At 42.3% G+C, this 19,437-nt stretch overlaps 1 protein-coding gene across 1 annotated transcript in view; it reads right to left on the reverse strand.

The window, feature by feature from the left end:
* Positions 1-19,437, reverse strand: part of SORBS1 (sorbin and SH3 domain containing 1) — a gene marked incomplete in the record, with an annotated part of 400,431 nt that overhangs the window by 185,948 nt on the left and 195,046 nt on the right. The window contains 3 exon segments of the mRNA XM_053691869.1: positions 6,136-6,250; positions 7,419-7,548; positions 8,185-8,238. Coding sequence (XP_053547844.1) covers positions 6,136-6,250; positions 7,419-7,548; positions 8,185-8,238 — 299 coding nt within the window.

Raw genomic sequence — 19,437 nt, forward strand, 5'->3', positions numbered from 1 at the left:
TAGTGTGATACTAGATATACAGTTAGTGCATTACTAGGTATATACCGTTAGTGTGATACTAGATATACAGTGCATTACTAGGTATATACCGTTAGTGTGATACTAGATATACAGTGCATTACTAGGTATATACCGTTAGTGTGATACTAGATATACAGTGCATTACTAGGTATATACCGTTAGTGTGATACTAGATATACAGTGCATTACTAGGTATATACCGTTAGTGTAATACTAGATATACAGTTAGTGCATTACTAGGTATATACCGTTAGTGTGATTCTAGATATACAGTTAGTGCATTACTAGGTATATACCGTTAGTGTGATACTAGATATACAGTGCATTACTAGATATATACCGTTAGTGTGATACTAGATATACAGTTAGTGCATTACTAGGTATATACCGTTAGTGTGATACTAGATATACAGTTAGTGCATTACTATGTATATACCGTTGGTGTGATACTAGATATACAGTGCATTACTAGGTATATACCGTTAGTGTGATACTAGATATACAGTTAGTGCATTACTAGGTATATACCGTTAGTGTGATACTAGATATACAGTTAGTGCATTACTAGGTATATACCGTTAGTGTGATACTAAATATACAGTGCATTACTAGGTATATACCGTTAGTGTGATACTAGATATACAGTTAGTGCATTACTAGGTATATACTGTTAGTGTGATACTAGATATACAGTGCATTACTAGGTATATACCGTTAGTGTGATACTAGATATACAGTTAGTGCATTACTAGGTATATACTATTAGTGTGATACTAGATACACCGTTAGTGCATTACTAGGTATATACCGTTAGTGTGATACTAGATATACAGTGCATTACTAGGTATATACCGTTAGTGTGATACTAGATATACAGTTAGTGCATTACTAGGTATATACCGTTAGTGTGATACTAGATATACAGTTAGTGCATTACTAGGTATATACCGTTAGTGTGATACTAGATATACAGTTAGTGCATTACTAGGTATATACCGTTAGTGTGATACTAGATATACAGTTAGTGCATTACTAGGTATATACCGTTAGTGTGATACTAGATACACAGTGCATTACTAGGTATATACCATTAGTGTGATACTAGATATACAGTTAGTGCATTACTAGGTATATACCGTTAGTGTGATACTAGATATACAGTTAGTGCATTACTAGGTATATACCGTTAGTGTGATACTAGATATACAGTTAGTGCATTACTAGGTATATACCGTTAGTGTGATACTAGATACACAGTTAGTGCATTACTAGGTATATACCGTTAGTGTGATACTAGATGTACAGTGCATTACTAGGTATATACCGTTAGTGTGATACTAGATATACAGTTAGAGCATTACTAGGTATATACTATTAGTGTGATACTAGATATACAGTGAATTACTAGGTATATACTATTAGTGTGATACTAGATATACAGTGCATTACTAGGTATATACCGTTAGTGTGATACTAGATATACAGTTAGTGCATTACTAGGTATATACCGTTAGTGTGATACTAGATATACAGTTAGTGCATTACTAGGTACATACCGTTAGTGTGATACTAGATATACAGTGCATTACTAGATATATACCGTTAGTGTGATACTAGATATACAGTTAGTGCATTACTAGGTATATACCGTCAGTGTGATACTAGATATACAGTTAGTGCATTACTAGGTATATACCGTTAGTGTGATACTAGATATACAGTGCATTACTAGGTATATACCGTTAGTGTGATACTAGATATACAGTGCATTACTAGGTATATACCGTTAGTGTGATACTAGATATACAGTTTGTGCATTACTAGGTATATACCGTTAGTGTGATACTAGATATACAGTTAGTGCATTACTAGGTATATACCGTTAGTGTGATACTAGATATACAGTGCATTACTAGGTATATACCGTTAGTGTGATACTAGATATACAGTGCATTACTAGGTATATACTATTAGTGTGATACTAGATATACAGTTAGTGCATTACTAGGTATATACTATTAGTGTGATACTAGATATACAGTTAGTGCATTACTAGGTATATACTATTAGTGTGATACTAGATATACAGTTAGTGCATTACTAGGTATATACCGTTAGTGTGATACTAGATATACAGTTAGTGCATTACTAGGTATATACCGTTAGTGTGATACTAGATATACAGTTAGTGCATTACTAGGTATATACCATTAGTGTGATACTAGATATACAGTGCATTACTAGGTATATACCGTTAGTGTGATACTAGATATACAGTGCATTACTAGGTATATACCGTTAGTGTGATACTAGATATACAGTTAGTGCATTACTAGGCATATACCGTTAGTGTGATACTAGATATACAGTTAGTGCATTACTAGGTATATACCGTTAGTGTGATACTAGATATACAGTGCATTACTAGGTATATACCGTTAGTGTGATACTAGATATACAGTGCATTACTAGGTATATACCGTTAGTGTGATACTAGATACACAGTGCATTACTAGATATATACCGTTAGTGTGATACTAGATATACAGTGCATTACTAGGTATATACCGTTAGTGTAATACTAGATATACAGTTAGTGCATTACTAGGTATATACCGTTAGTGTGATTCTAGATATACAGTTAGTGCATTACTAGGTATATACCGTTAGTGTGATACTAGATATACAGTGAATTACTAGGTATATACCGTTAGTGTGATACTAGATATACAGTTAGTGCATTACTAGGTATATACCGTTAGTGTGATACTAGATACACAGTTAGTGCATTACTAGGTATATACCGTTAGTGTGATACTAGATGTACAGTGCATTACTAGGTATATACCGTTAGTGTGATACTAGATATACAGTTAGTGCATTACTAGGTATATACCGTTAGTGTGATACTAGATATACAGTGCATTACTAGGTATATACTGTTAGTGTGATACTAGATATACAGTTAGTGCATTACTAGGTATATACCGTTAGTGTGATACTAGATATACAGTTAGTGCATTACTAGGTATATACCGTTAGTGTGATACTAGATATACAGTTAGTGCATTACTAGGTATATACCGCTAGTGTGATACTAGATATACAGTTAGTGCATTACTAGGTATATACCGTTAGTGTGATACTAGATATACAGTTAGTGCATTACTAGGTATATACCGTCAGTGTGATACTAGATATACAGTGCATTACTAGGTATATACCGTTAGTGTGATACTAGATATACAGTTAGTGCATTACTAGGTATATACAGTTAGTGTGATACTAGATATACAGTGCATTACTAGGTATATACTATTAGTGTGATACTAGATATACAGTGCATTACTAGATATATACCGTTAGTGTGATACTAAATATACAGTGCATTACTAGGTATATACCGTTAGTGTGATACTAGATATACAGTGCATTACTAGGTATATACCGTTAGTGTGATACTAGATATACAGTGCATTACTAGGTATATACCGTTAGTGTGATACTAGATATACAGTTAGTGCATTACTAGGTATATACCGTTAGTGTGATACTAGATATACAGTTAGTGCATTACTAGGTATATACTATTAGTGTGATACTAGATATACAGTGCATTACTAGGTATATACCGTTAGTGTGATACTAGATATACAGTGCATTACTAGGTATATACCGTTAGTGTGATACTAGATATACAGTGCATTACTAGGTATATACCGTTAGTGTGATACTAGATATACAGTGCATTACTAGGTATATACCGTTAGTGTGATACTAGATATACAGTGCATTACTAGGTATATACCGTTAGTGTGATACTAGATATACAGTGCATTACTAGGTATATACCGTTAGTGTGATACTAGATATACAGTGCATTACTAGGTATATACCGTCAGTGTGATACTAGATATACAGTTAGTGCATTACTAGGTATATACCGTTAGTGTGATACTAGATATACAGTTAGTGCATTACTAGGTATATACCGTTAGTGTGATACTAGATATACAGTGCATTACTAGGTATATACTATTAGTGTGATACTAGATATACAGTTAGTGCATTACTAGGTATATACCGTTAGTGTGATACTAGATATACAGTGCATTACTAGGTATATACTATTAGTGTGATACTAGATATACAGTGCATTACTAGGTATATACTATTAGTGTGATACTAGATATACAGTGCATTACTAGGTATATACCGTTAGTGTGATACTAGATATACAGTTAGTGCATTACTAGGTATATACCGTTAGTGTGATACTAGATATACAGTTAGTGCATTACTAGGTATATACCATTAGTGTGATACTAGATATAAAGTTAGTGCATTACTAGGTATATACTATTAGTGTGATACTAGATATACAGTGCATTAATAGGTATATACTATTAGTGTGATACTAGATATACAGTGCATTACTAGGTATATACCGTTAGTGTGATACTAGATATACAGTTAGTGCATTACTAGGTATATACCGTTAGTGTGATACTAGATACACAGTGCATTACTAGGTATATACCGTTAGTGTGATACTAGATATACCGTTAGTGCATTACTAGTTATATACTATTAGTGTGATACTAGATATACAGTGCATTACTAGGTATATACCGTTAGTGTGATACTAGATATACAGTGCATTACTAGGTATATACTATTAGTGTGATACTAGATATACAGTGCATTACTTTAATAAGAAAATGTAAAGTTATTGCATTAATAGGTGAACAGTCACTACTAGTAAGGGAAATATTCAGAATATATATTAGTAGTGCCCTGCTATATTAGACATATGTAGATACAGCACTGCAACGTGAGGCATATGAAACTCATTCACTAGGTAATTATAAACTGCTAGTTAATTGAACAATAAGAATAGATTAGGTAGATACTTCTAGTTGGTGCTTGATAACAAATGTTTAAATACAGAGTGACAGCATTTCCTTTGGTAATTTCAAGGACTAACCTGTGGGCATTGCTATTGGGAGGTGGACTCTGTGCCCCTTGCCAGTCAGTACTGATCACTGTTTATATAAAGAGACTGCTGCGCACATATAGAGCCCCTAGCTAGTGCCTGACTGTTTTATAAATCTCTGTCACACGATTGCAGCAAACCAGTGATCTACTAGATCATACTTGTCTTTAGAGACAGAAAGCAATGTCAATAAAAGGCAACATGTTTCATTTAATTGTTACATTTGGATGATAACCTCAGAATGTCAGGGCTGGTGTTAAACACAGTAAGACCACCTGTAACTAGACAAGACAAAGTCCAGACAGTTACAGACACAAACACAGCTAAATCCACTCACATAGCCAGGGAGCAGAGACACGTCACCCTGCGGGGGATTAGTGCTTTTACCAAGTAGTGACATATTCATGAGTCTCACTCAGTCACATAGCAAGGGAGCAGAGACACATCACCCTGCAGGGGACCAAGTAGTGACATATTCATGAGTCTCACTCAGTCACATAGCCAGGGAGCAGAGACACATCACCCTGCGGGGGACCAAGTAGTGACATATTCATGAGTCTCACTCAGTCACATAGCCAGGGAGCAGAGACACATCACCCTGCGGGGGACCAAGTAGTGACATATTCATGAGTCTCACTCAGTCACATAGCCAGGGAGCAGAGACACATCACCCTGCGGGGGACCAAGTAGTGACATATTCATGAGTCTCACTCAGTCACATAGCCAGGAGGAAGAGACACATCACCCTGCGGGGGACCAAGTAGTGACATATTCATGAGTCTCACTCAGTCACATAGCCAGGGAGCAGAGACACATCACCCTGCGGGGGACCAAGTAGTGACATATTCCTGAGTCTCACTCAGTCACATAGCCAGGGAGCAGAGACACATCACACTGCGGGGGACCAAGTAGTGACATATTCATGAGTCTCACTCAGTCACATAGCCAGGGAGCAGAGACACATCACCCTGCAGGGGACCAAGTAGTGACATATTCATGAGTCTCACTCAGTCACATGAGATGTCACAGCTGAGCAGTCCGTGGTGTTACTATAATAAGGCCGTTTATCCCTCACACATATACAATCTGCACCCCCAGAGTGTCTCACTATACATTACCATCTTCTCACTAGCGAGGGCGGACGACTTCCCTGGCTGGTATTCATGTATGCTTCTTGGTTCAGCTCTGTACTTCCTCGTTTCCACCTTCTTGTCCGGAGGATCCCAGTCATTCCTAAGGACAATAGATAAAGTGATCATTCCTAATATTCCTATACAGTGACGGCTGTGTGTTATATAGTGACAGCTGTGTGTTATATATATGTTCAGCTGTGTGTTATATAGTGACAGCTGTGTGTTATATAGTGACAGCTGTGTGTTATACAGTGACAGCTCTGTGTTATACAGTGACAGCTGTGTGTTATATAGTGACAGCTGTGTGTTATACAGTGACAGCTGTGTGTTATACAGTGACAGCTGTGTGTTATACAGTGACAGCTGTGTGTTATACAGTGACAGCTGTGTGTTATACAGTGACAGCTGTGTGTTATACAGTGACAGCTGTGTGTTATATAGTGACAGCTGTGTGTTATACAGTGACAGCTATGTGTTATATAGTGACAGCTGTGTGTTATACAGTGACAGCTGTGTGTTATATAGTGACAGCTGTGTGTTATACAGTGACAGCTATGTGTTATATAGTGACAGCTATGTGTTATATAGTGACAGCTGTGTGTTATACAGTGACAGCTATGTGTTATATAGTGACAGCTGTGTGTTATACAGTGACAGCTGTGTGTTATATAGTGACAGCTGTGTGTTATACAGTGACAGCTGTGTGTTATATAGTGACAGCTATGTGTTATATAGTGACAGCTATGTGTTATATAGTGACAGCTATGTGTTATTTAGTGACAGCTATGTGTTATATAGTGACAGCTATGTGTTATTTAGTGATAGCTATGTGTTATACAGTGACAGCTGTGTGTTATATAGTGACAGCTATGTGTTATATAGTAACAGTGACAGCTGTGTGTTATATAGTGACAGTGACAGCAATGTGTAATATAGTTATATGTCAGGCATGGAGATGGTGTATTTTACCGTCATATTAGCTGAAATATATATATATATATATATATATATATATATATATATATATTTTATTTTCTAGCAGCACTAAGAGAAAACAGGGTGTTCCCAATAAAGGGTGACATCATGCAGGTACCCAGCACCTTGATGTAGGTGCAGTTACTGTCACACTAGTAAACACATACAGTATATTGCTTCCACCATATGTAAATAGAGTATAAATGTAATTCTAGACACAAAAGGGCACAGATTATACCAAACATCAGCAGCAGAGACACATGACCGTATCAAAGTCTGACATCGACACTCACCTTTCATGGCTGGGCTTGAGCGAGGAGGAGCGTGTCGGCAGCGGTAATGTGACTGATCTGCGGACATTAGACTCGGTGTCTAGATTATTGGTCTCACTTTTAGAACGAGGCACGTGGGCCTGTGGTTTAGCTGTAAGACAAGCGGAGAGAGAGAATGTGCAGTTCCTGTGTGTGCAGTGAATCCAATGTCAGGACACATATGTCACTTACATTAACCATTACAAGGTGACATGAGCTAATCAGTCCTTGTGCAATATATGCTTCATTTATATCAGGTTGTATTATTAAGCATTACTAATGGGCTGAGTATAATACAGGTCTCATTAAACTTACAGATTTATCAGACATTTACTGTTCTGTGTAATGTGATTCTGACTTTGTGCTAAAGCAAGAAGAGGTGGTAATGTCACAGGTCGCAGACAATACACATAGGAGATGTGCACAAACCATAATAGCCTCTCCTTCATCAGGGAGTGCTGGGGCAGTTGGTGACATAACTGTGGTACCATGTGTTATATTAATGCTTCTATATTCTGCAAACCACTGAGGACATTATCTTAGAACCTTACAGAGATGAGACAGTAGAAGTAAAAGTGTAAATAATAATAGTGCTTGTCCCTACATGCGCAGGTCCTGGAATGCCACAACACGTGTGGTGACTGAGGCTGCTGGGGACACGATTCCCATGAGCCCTTGCAGCAATGATATCTGTCAGGTCACAGTAACAGAGAAGGGAGTGCTTGTGTGGTGGGTATAGACTACTCACCGTCCTCGGAGTAGGAATGTCGTGCATAATACGGGTATGAGTCTGAATCTTCGTCTGAAAAAGTAAAAGACACAATAAGGAGACATACAAGCATATAGGGCCCTTAAAAAGTGATTATCAATACTACAAACCCTAGGGACAAAGTGGGCCTGACAGCGCACTATGGGCCACACTCAGAACACCCTGCATGGGTCTCGTTACCCTATTGGATGTGTCTGGTGACCAACTAGTGACACATTACTGCCACTGTCACAGCTCTTCTAACGGTAAAGGCTGTAAAATGATTATTTCCCCCACTACAGGACAAGGGTTTTCTGGCTATATTATACATCATATACATCAGTGATAGACTGGATACTGATACTAATAAATACCCCTTGGAGCAAACTAAATATTCCTTATAGGGATAGTTCCTGTATTAACAAACGTCTCCGTATTTCCTCTAAGATGCAAAAACCGTCATTTTATTAATGGACAAATAAGTCTGGGTGACCCCATCGCTGGGTAGAGATAGCAGCAGGAGAGTGGCCTGGGTACTGTGTATATGCCAGTGACCCACCGCTGGGTACAGATAGCAGCAGGAGAGTGGCCTGGGTACTGTGTATATGCCAGTGACCCACCGCTGGGTACAGATAGCAGCAGTGACCTGGGTACTGTGTATATGCCAGTGACCCACCGCAGGGTACAGATAGCAGCAGTGACCTGGGTACTGTGTATATGCCAGTGACCCACCGCTGGGTACAGATAGCAGCAGTGACCTGGGTACTGTGTATATGCCAGTGACCCACCGCAGGGTACAGATAGCAGCAGTGACCTGGGTACTGTGTATATGCCAGTGACCCACCGCTGGGTACAGATAGCAGCAGTGACCTGGGTACTGTGTATATGCCAGTGACCCACCGCTGGGTACAGATAGCAGCAGTGACCTGGGTACTGTGTATATGCCAGTGACCCACCGCTGGGTACAGATAGCAGCAGTGACCTGGGTACTGTGTATATGCCAGTGACCCACCGCTGGGTACAGATAGCAGCAGTGACCTGGGTACTGTGTAAATGCCAGTGACCCACCGCTGGGTACAGATAGCAGCAGTGACCTGGGTACTGTGTAAATGCCAGTGACCCACCGCTGGGTACAGATAGCAGCAGTGACCTGGGTACTGTGTATATGCCAGTGACCCACCGCTGGGTACAGATGGCAGCAGTGACCTGGGTACTGTGTATATGCCAGTGACCCACCGCTGGGTACAGATGGCAGCAGTGACCTGGGTACTGTGTATATGCCAGTGACCCACCGCTGGGTACCGATAGCAGCAGTGACCTGGGTACTGTGTATATGCCAGTGACCCACCACTGGGTACAGATAGCAGCAGGAGAGTGGCCTGGGTACTGTGTATATGCCAGTGACCCACCGCAGGGTACAGATAGCAGCAGTGACCTAGATACTGTGTATATGCCAGTGACCCACCGCAGGGTACAGATAGCAGCAGTGACCTGAGAACTGTGTATATGCCAGTGACCCACCGCAGGGTACAGATAGCAGCAGGAGAGTGGCCTGGGTACTGTGTATATGCCAGTGACCCACCGCAGGGTACAGATAGCAGCAGCAGAGTGGCCTGGGTACTGTGTATATGCCAGTGACCCACCGCTGGGTACATATAGCAGCAGTGACCTGGATACTGTGTATATGCCACTGACCCACCGCTGGGTACAGATAGCAGCAGTAACCTGGGTACTGTGTATATGCCAGTGACCGACCACAGGGTACAGATAGCAGCAGGAGAGTGGCCTGGGTACTGTGTATATGCCAGTGACCCACCGCTGGGCACAGATAGCAGCAGTGACCTGGGTACTGTGTATATGCCAGTGACCCACCGCTGGGTACAGATAGCAGCAGGAGAGTGGCCTGGGTACTGTGTATATGCCAGTGACCCACCGCTGGGTACAGATGGCAGCAGTGACCTGGGTACTGTGTATATGCCAGTGACCCACCGCTGGGTACAGATAGCAGCAGTGACCTGGGTACTGTGTATATGCCAGTGACCCACCGCTGGGTACAGATAGCAGCAGGAGAGTGGCCTGGGTACTGTGTATATGCAAGTGACCCACCGCTGGGTACAGATAGCAGCAGGAGAGTGGCCTGGGTACTGTGTATATGCCAGTGACCCACCGCAGGGTACAGATAGCAGCAGGAGAGTGGCCTGGCTACTGTGTATATGCCAGTGACTCACCGCTGGGTACAGATAGCAGCAGGAGAGTGGCCTGGGTACTGTGTATATGCCAGTGACCCACCACTGGGTACAGATAGCAGCAGTGACCTGGGTACTGTGTATATGCCAGTGACCCACCGCTGGGTACAGATAGCAGCAGTGACCTAGGTACTGTGTATATGCCAGTGACCCACTGCTGGGTACAGATAGCAGCAGTGACCTGGGTACTGTGTATATGCCAGTGACCCACCGTTGGGTACAGATAGCAGCAGTGACCTGGGTACTGTGTATATGCCAGTGACCCACCGCTGGGTACAGATAGCAGCAGTGACCTGGGTACTGTGTATATGCCAGTGACCCACCGCTGGGTACAGATAACAACAGTGACCTGGGTACTGTGTATATGCCAGTGACCCAACGCTGGGTACAGATAGCAGCAGTGACCTGGGTACTGTGTATATGTCAGTGACCCACCGCTGGGTACAGATAGCAGCAGTGACCTAGGTACTGTGTATATGCCAGTGACCCACTGCTGGGTACAGATAGCAGCAGTGACCTAGGTACTGTGTATATGCCAGTGACCCACCGCTGGGTACAGATAGCAGCAGTGACCTAGGTACTGTGTATATGCCAGTGACCCACTGCTGGGTACAGATAGCAGCAGTGACCTGGGTACTGTGTATATGCCAGTGACCCACCGTTGGGTACAGATAGCAGCAGTGACCTGGGTACTGTGTATATGTCAGTGACCCACCGCTGGGTACAGATAGCAGCAGTGACCTGGGTACTGTGTATATGCCAGTGACCCACCGCTGGGTACAGATAGCAACAGTGACCTGGGTACTGTGTATATGCCAGTGACCCACCGCTGGGTACAGATAGCAGCAGTGACCTGGGTACTGTGTATATGCCAGTGACCCACCGCTGGGTACAGATAGCAGCAGTGACCTGGGTACTGTGTATATGTCAGTGACCCACCGCTGGGTACAGATGGCAGCAGTGACCTGGGTACTGTGTATATGCCAGTGACCCACCGCTGGGTACAGATAGCAGCAGTGACCTGGGTAATGTGTATATGCCAGTGACCCACAGTTGGGTACAGATAGCAGCAGTGACCTGGGTACTGTGTGTATTCTCACCCCTGCAGTCCTGATATAACTTTGTATTAACATCATTTTCACCCCTGCAGCCCTTATATAACTCTGTACTAACATCATTCTCACCCCTGCAGCCCTCATATAACTCTGCACTAACATCATTCTCACCCCTGCAGCCCTTACATAACTCTGTACTAACATCATTCTTACCCCTGCAGCCCTCATATAACTCTGTACTAACATCATTCTCACCCCTGCAGCCCTCATATAACTCTGTACTAACATCATTCTCACCCCTGCAGCCCTTACATAACTCTGTACTAACATCATTCTCTCTCCTGCAGCCCTCATATAACTCTGCACTAACATCATTATCACCCCTGCAGCCCTCATATAACTCTGTACTAACATCATTCTCACCCCTGCAGCCCTCATATAACTCTGCACTAACATCATTCTCACCCCTGCAGCCCTTACATAACTCTGTACTAACATCATTCTCTCTCCTGCAGCACTCATATAACTCTGTACTAACATCATTCTCTCTCCTGCAGTCCTAAAATAACTCTGTATTAACATCATTCTCACCCCTGCAGCCCTCATATAACTCTGTACTAACATCATTCTTACCCCTGCAGCCCTCATATAACTCTGCATTAACATCATTCTCACTCCTGCAGCCCTCATATAACTCTGTACTAACATCATTCTCACCCCTGCAGCCCTCATATAACTCTGTACCAACATCATTCTCACCCCTGCAGCCCTCATATAACTCTTCACTAACATCATTCTTACTCCTGCAGCCCTCATATAACTCTGCATTAACATCATTCTCACCCCTGCAGCCCTCATATAACTCTGTACTAACATCATTCTTACTCTTGCAGCCCTCATATAACTCTGCATTAACATCATTCTAACCCCTGCAGCCCTCATATAACTCTGTACTAACATCCTTCTCACCCCTGCAGCCCTCATTTAACTCTGTACTAACATCATTCTCACCCCTGCAGCCCACATATAACTCTGTACTAACATCATTCTCATCCCTGCAGCCCTCGCCTCTAGTTTCTCACCCTCCTACCCTTATAGATTGTAAGTTCCCATGGGAATAGGGCTCTCAATTCCCTCTGTATTTGTTTGCCTGTGTCTTAAACATTTTGTATCATTGTTGTACTTTTATCTTTGTACCCACGGTCAGTGTTGCAGAACTTGTTGGTGCTTAAAAATACACCTAGTAATGGCATATACACCTAGTAATGTTACATATGGGCTGCACAGACCGCACACGGTTGCCATAGCAACCTAGTATAAACACAAAGTAAGCACTGGAAATCCCTAGTACGTGCAGAACATATGGTACACTACATAATGTTATAAGTGCAATAGACAACCATGTGCGGTCTGTGCAGCCCATATGTAACATTACTATTGTTTAGAGTCTTTTTGAGTTTCTCATTATCGATTGCATTTATTGCCTTGTTTCTCAATTATTATTTATGTAGGGCATTTATTATGTCACTTGGTTTGCACGAACTTGGGATTTCCCGGCTGACAATATTTGTAGATAGGTTGCTATGGCAACCATATGCGGTCCGTGCAACGCATTTGAATAATAATTGGTGCCTATACCCAGTTTTTATTACATGTTACCATTCAGCCTTTTTACATTGATTGTCTTTTGTTGTCCATTGCCGTATGCCCTGCACATACTGGGGATTTTCCCGTGCTGACACTGTGTTTATACTAGGTTGCTATGGCAACCATGCGCGGTCCGCGCAGCTCATACGAAACATAACTACTGCTTATTGAAATGTTTATAATTTATAATCATCTTGAGCCTCTTATTATTCATTTATTTTCTTGCCTTGTTTTTTGTTATTACAGTTAAGCACTGACTTGGCCCACGTTGCCCGGGATGATGATGTCACCTTTAGGGGCGGAGCTACCCGGGAGAGCGTGGATGCTCAGCCGGTTCACTTGTTGTTTGGTGTATTTAATGGGTGTTGGGTAAGTACTTTGTAAACACTTCTTTGTCTGAAGACGGACTATATTATGTCCGAAAACGTTAACACTGATTAAAGTGATTTTGTTAAGTCCTTTGGAGTGCGCTTGTCCTATACTTCTATTTATTTGTTTGCTGCACCCAGGGCATTGGACTGCTGGAGCTAGGAGTGCAATTCTCTGCTATTCTATATATATATATATATATATATATATATATATATATATATATATATATATATATATATATTATTAAACACGCACACACATAAATATATATATATACACACATAAATATATATATATATACACACACACATAAATATATATATATATACACACACACATAAATATATAAATATATACACACACACATAAATATATATATATATACACACACACATAAATATATATATATACACACATAAATATATATATATATACACACACACATAAATATATAAATATATACACACATAAATAACAGAATTTATGCTTACCTGATAAATTACTTTCTCTTGCGGTGTATCCAGTCCACGGGTTCATCCTTTATTTGTGGGATATTCTCAATCCCTACAGGAAGTAGCAAAGAGAGCACACAGCAAAGCTGTCCATATAGCTCCCCCTCTAGCTCCACCCCCTAGTCATTCGACCGAAGGTTAGGAGAAAAAGGAGAAACCATAGGGTGCAGTGGTGACTGTAGTTTAAACAAAACATTTTTTACCTGACTTAAATGCCAGGGCGGGCTGTGGACTGGATACACCGCAAGAGAAAGTAATTTATCAGGTAAGCATAAATTCTGTTTTCTCTTGAAAGGTGTATCCAGTCCACGGATTCATCCTTTACTTGTGGGATACCAATACCAAAGCTTTGGGACACGGATGAAGGGAGGGAACAAGACAGGTAACTTAAATGGAATGCACCACTGCTTGCAAAACCTTTCTCCCAAAAATAGCCTCTGAAGAAGCAAAAGTATCGAATTTGTAAAATTTGGCAAAAGTATGCAGTGAAGACCAAGTCGCTGCCTTACAAATCTGTTCAACAGAAGCCTCATTTTTGAAAGCCCATGTGGAAGCCACTGCTCTGGTAGAATGAGTAGTAATTCTTTCAGGAGGGTGCTGGCCAGTAGTCTCATAGGCCAAACCAATGATGCTTTTCAGCCAAAAGGAAAGAAAGGTAGCAGTCGCTTTCTGACCTCTCCTCTTACCAGAATAGATAACAAACAAGGAAGATGTTTGTCTGAAATCCTTAGTTGCTTGTAAATAGAACTTTAAAGCACGAACTACATCAAGATTGTGTAATAGACGTTCCTTCTTCGAAGATGGATTAGGACACAGAGAAGGAACAACTATTTCCTGGTTAATATTCTTGTTAGAAACAACTTTAGGAAGAAAACCAGGCTTGGTACGCAAAACTACCTTATCTGCGTGGAACACCAGGTAAGGTGAATCACACTGTAAGGCAGATAATTCTGAAACTCTTTGAGCAGAAGAGATAGCTATCAAAAACAAAACTTTCCAAGATAACAACTTAATGTCTATGGAATGTAAAGGTTCAAACGGAACCCCTTGAAGAACTGAAAGAACTAGATTCAAACTCCATGGCGGAGCCACAGGTTTATAGACAGGCTTGATTCTGACTAAAGCCTGAGCAAACGCTTGAATGTCTGGTACCTCTGCCAGACGCTTGTGTAACAGGATAGACAAAGCAGATATTTGTCCTCTTAAGGAACTAGCTGACAATCTTTTCTCCAGTCCTTCTTGGAGAAAGGACAATATCCTGGGAATCCTAATCTTACTCTATGAGTAACCCTTGGATTCACACCAACAAAGATATTTCTGCCATATCTTATGGTAGATTTTCCTGGTGACAGGCTTTCTAGCCTGAATCAGAGTATCTATAACTGACTCAGAGAACCCACGCTTTGATAGAATTAAGCGTTCAATCTCCAAGCAGTCAGACGTAGAGAAACTAAATTTGCTTGAACGGACCCTGTATTAGAAGATCCTGCCTCATTGGCAGTGTCCATGGTGGGACAGATGACATGTCCACTAGGTCTGCATACCAAGTCCTGCGTGGCCACGCAGGCACTATCAGAATCACTGAAGCCTTCTCCTGCTTGATTCTGGCAACCAGACGCAGGAGGAGAGGAAACGGTGGAAAAACATAAGCCAGATTGAAGGACCAAGGCGCTGCTAGAGCATCTATCAATACCGCCTTGGGATCCCGGGACCTGGACCCGTAGAGAGGAAGTTTGGTGTTCTGACGGGACGCCATCAGATCCAACTCTGGGGTGCCCCATAGCCGAGTCAGCTGGGCAAATACCTCCGGGGGGAGTTCCCACTCCCCCGGGTGAAAAGTCTGACGACTGAGAAAATCCGCCTCCCAGTTGTCTACTCCTGGGATGTGAATTGCTGAGAGATGGCAGGAGTAATCCTCCGCCCACCTGATTATTTTGGTTACTTCCATCATCGCTAGGGAACTCTTTGTTCCCCCCTGATGATTGACGTAAGCTACAGTCGTGATGTTGTCCGACTGAAATCTGATGAATTTGGCCGCCGCTAGTTGAGGCCATGCCTGAAGAGCGTTGAATATCGCCCTCAGTTCCAGAATGTTTATCGGGAGAAGAGTTTCTTCCTGAGACCATAAGCCCTGAGCTTTCAGGGAGTCCCAGACCGCACCCCAGCCTAACAGACTGGCGTCGGTCGTTACGATGATCCACTCTGGCCTGCGGAAACATATTCCTTGAGACAGGTGATCCTGAGACAACCACCAGAGAAGAGAATCTCTGGTCTCCTGGTCCAACTGAATTTGAGGAGACAAATCTGCATAATCCCCATTCCACTGTTTGAGCATGCATAGTTGCAGTGGTCTGAGGTGTATCCGAGCAAAAGGGACTATGTCCATTGCCGCAACCATTAGTCCGATTGTCTCCATGCACTGAGCCACAGATGGCCGAGGAATGGAATAAAGAGCTCGGCAAGTAGATAAGAGTTTTAGCTTTCTGACCTCCGTCAGAAATATTTTCATTTCTACCGAGTCTATCAGGGTTCCTAGGAATGGAACTCTTGTGAGGGGGGAGAGAGAACTGTTTTTGATGTTCACCTTCCACCCGTGAGACCTCAGAAAGGCCAATACAATATCCGTGTGAGACTTGGTTCTTTGGAAAGTTGACGCCTGAATTAAGATGTCGTCTAGGTAAGGCGCCACTGCTATGCCCCGCGGTCTTAGAACCACCAGGAGGGACCCTAGCACCTTTGTGAAAATTCTGGGAGCAGTGGCCAACCCGAAAGGAAGAGCCACAAACCAAAAATGCTTGTCCAGAAAGGCGAACCTGAGAAACTGGTGATGATCTTTGTGGATAGGAATGTGCAGATACGCATCCTTTAGATCCACGGTAGTCATATATTGACCCTCCTGGATCATTGGTAAGATTGTCCGAATGGTCTCCATCTTGAATGATGGGACTCTGAGGAATTTGTTTAGAATTTTGAGATCCAGGATTGGTCTGAAAGTTCCTTCTTTTTTTGGGAACCACAAACAGGTTTGAGTAAAACCCCAGTCCTTGTTCTGCAATTGGAACTGGGTGGATCACTCCCATTGTATGCAGATCTTCTACACAGCGTAAAAATGCCTCTTTCTTTGTCTGATCTGTAGACAGACGAGAAATGTGGAACCTTCCCCTTGGAGGAGAGTCCTTGAATTCTAGAAGGTATCCCTGGGCTACAATCTCTAATGCCCAAGGATCGTGTACATCTCTTGCCCAGGCCTGAGCGAAGAGAGAGAGTCTGCCCCCTACTAGATTCGGTCCCGGATCGGGGGCTACCCCTTCATGCTGTCTTGGTGGCAGCTGCAGGCTTTTTGGCCTGTTTACCCTTATTCCAGCCCTGGTAAGGTTTCCAGTTTGCCTTGGGCTGTGAAGCGTTACCCTCTTGCTTTGCAGCCGGAGAGGATGAAGCGGGGCCGTTCCTGAAATTGCGAAAGGAACGAAAATTAGCTTTGTTCTTTGTTTTAAAGGCTTTGTCCTGAGGGAGAGCATGGCCTTTTCCCCCGGTGATATCTGAAATAATCTCTTTCAATTCAGGCCTGAATAGGGTCTTCCCTTTGAAAGGAATGTTCAAAAGCTTGGATTTAGACGACACATCGGCCGACCAGGACTTTAGCCATAGCGCCCTGCGCGCCAAAATGGTGAAACCTGAAACCTAACTTAGCTATTTGGAAAGCGGCGTCAGTGATAAAAGAATTAGAGCCTTAATTCGATCCATAATTTCCTCATATGAGGTCTCCGTCTGGAGCGAGTCTTCCAGCGCCTCAAACCAGAAAGCAGCTGCAGTAGTTACAGGAATAATGCAGGCAATAGGTTGGAGAAGAAAACCTTGTTGAACAAAAATTTTCTTAAGTAAACCCTCTAATTTTTTATCCATAGGGTCTTTAAAAGCACAACTGTCTTCAATTGGTATGGTTGTGCGTTTAGCTAGTGTAGAAACAGCCCCCTCCACCTTAGGGACCGTCTGCCACGAGTCCCGCATGGGGTCAGATTTCTTAAAAACAGGAGTGGGGACAAAAGGGACACCTGGCCTATCCCACTCCCTAGTAACGATATCCGCAATCCTCTTAGGGACCGGAAACGCATCCGTGTAAACAGGGACCTCTAGGTACTTGTCCATTTTACACAATTTCTCTGGGATCACCAAAGGGTCACAGTCATCCAGAGTAGCTAATACCTCCCTAAGTAAAACACGGAGGTGTTCTAGTTTAAATTTAAAAGCCAATGTATCTGAATCTGTCTGGGGAGGAACCCTTCCTGAATCAGAGACTTCTCCCTCAGACATCAAATCCCTCGCTCCCACTTCAGAGCGTTGTGAGGGTATATCGGAAACGGCTACTAAAGCGTCAGAATGTTCATAATCTGTTCTTAAAACGGAGCTATCACGCTTTGCAGGTAACACGGGCAGTTTAGATAAGAAGGCTGTAAGAGAATTATCCATGACTGCCGCTAAGTCTTGTAATGTAAAAGGGTTAGACGCACTAGAGGTACTAGGCGTCGCTTGCGCGGGCGTAACTGGTTGTGACACTTGGGGAGAGGCAGATGGGCTACCCTCATTACCTTCAGTTTGAGAATCATCTTGGGCCACATTCTTAAGTGCAACAATATGATCTTTAAAGTGTATAGACATATCAGTACAAGTGGGACACATTCTGAGAGGGAGTTCCACCATGGCTTCTAAACACATTGAACAAGGATTTTCCTTAGTGTCAGACATGTTTAACAGACTAGTAGAGTACACAAACAGGCTTGGAATCACTTTAATCAAATAAAAAACACAATTTGAAAAAAACGTTACTATGCCTTTAAGAGATAAAAAGAGCACACAATTTTACAAAACGGTGAAAAATGCAGCAATCTTTTTTTTTTTTTTCCACAGTATGTAGCTAAAGCCTTAATAAGATTGCACCCCAAGTTTCAAAACAATTAACCCCTTAATGCCCAAACCGGAGCAGCCTAAAGCCAACACCTGGTTAAATCACTACAGCACCTTGCCACAGCCTTGCTGTGGCCCTACCTTCCCTTAGGGCTCAGATTTGGGGCAATATAGCTTCTTTTAGGCCCTCAAACATCAGCAGGACCCTCCATGTGAAACAGCATGAACTTCTCTGCAATTCTAAGTGCGCATCTGAGGCAATTAGGCCCCTCCCACTCTACTCCGGAGCTGTGAGGCCTAGTAAATCACTCCTAAGTGACTAAAAAACAGCCATGTGGTAATAGCCCCAGAAAAAAACCCAAAAGGGCTTTCAAAGTGTCTTGCAAAATGATTTTTCCTTAGCCAAACAATCGATTGTCCTGAATAAGTGTCAACCAGTATATTAGCCCTATTATGTAAGCATTCAATTCCTTACTAAGTCTGTGAACATAGCTTACCCTCCCCTCATGGGGATATTGT

Source organism: Bombina bombina, chromosome 9, assembly GCF_027579735.1.
Source record: "Bombina bombina isolate aBomBom1 chromosome 9, aBomBom1.pri, whole genome shotgun sequence".
Taxonomy (NCBI): domain Eukaryota; kingdom Metazoa; phylum Chordata; class Amphibia; order Anura; family Bombinatoridae; genus Bombina; species Bombina bombina.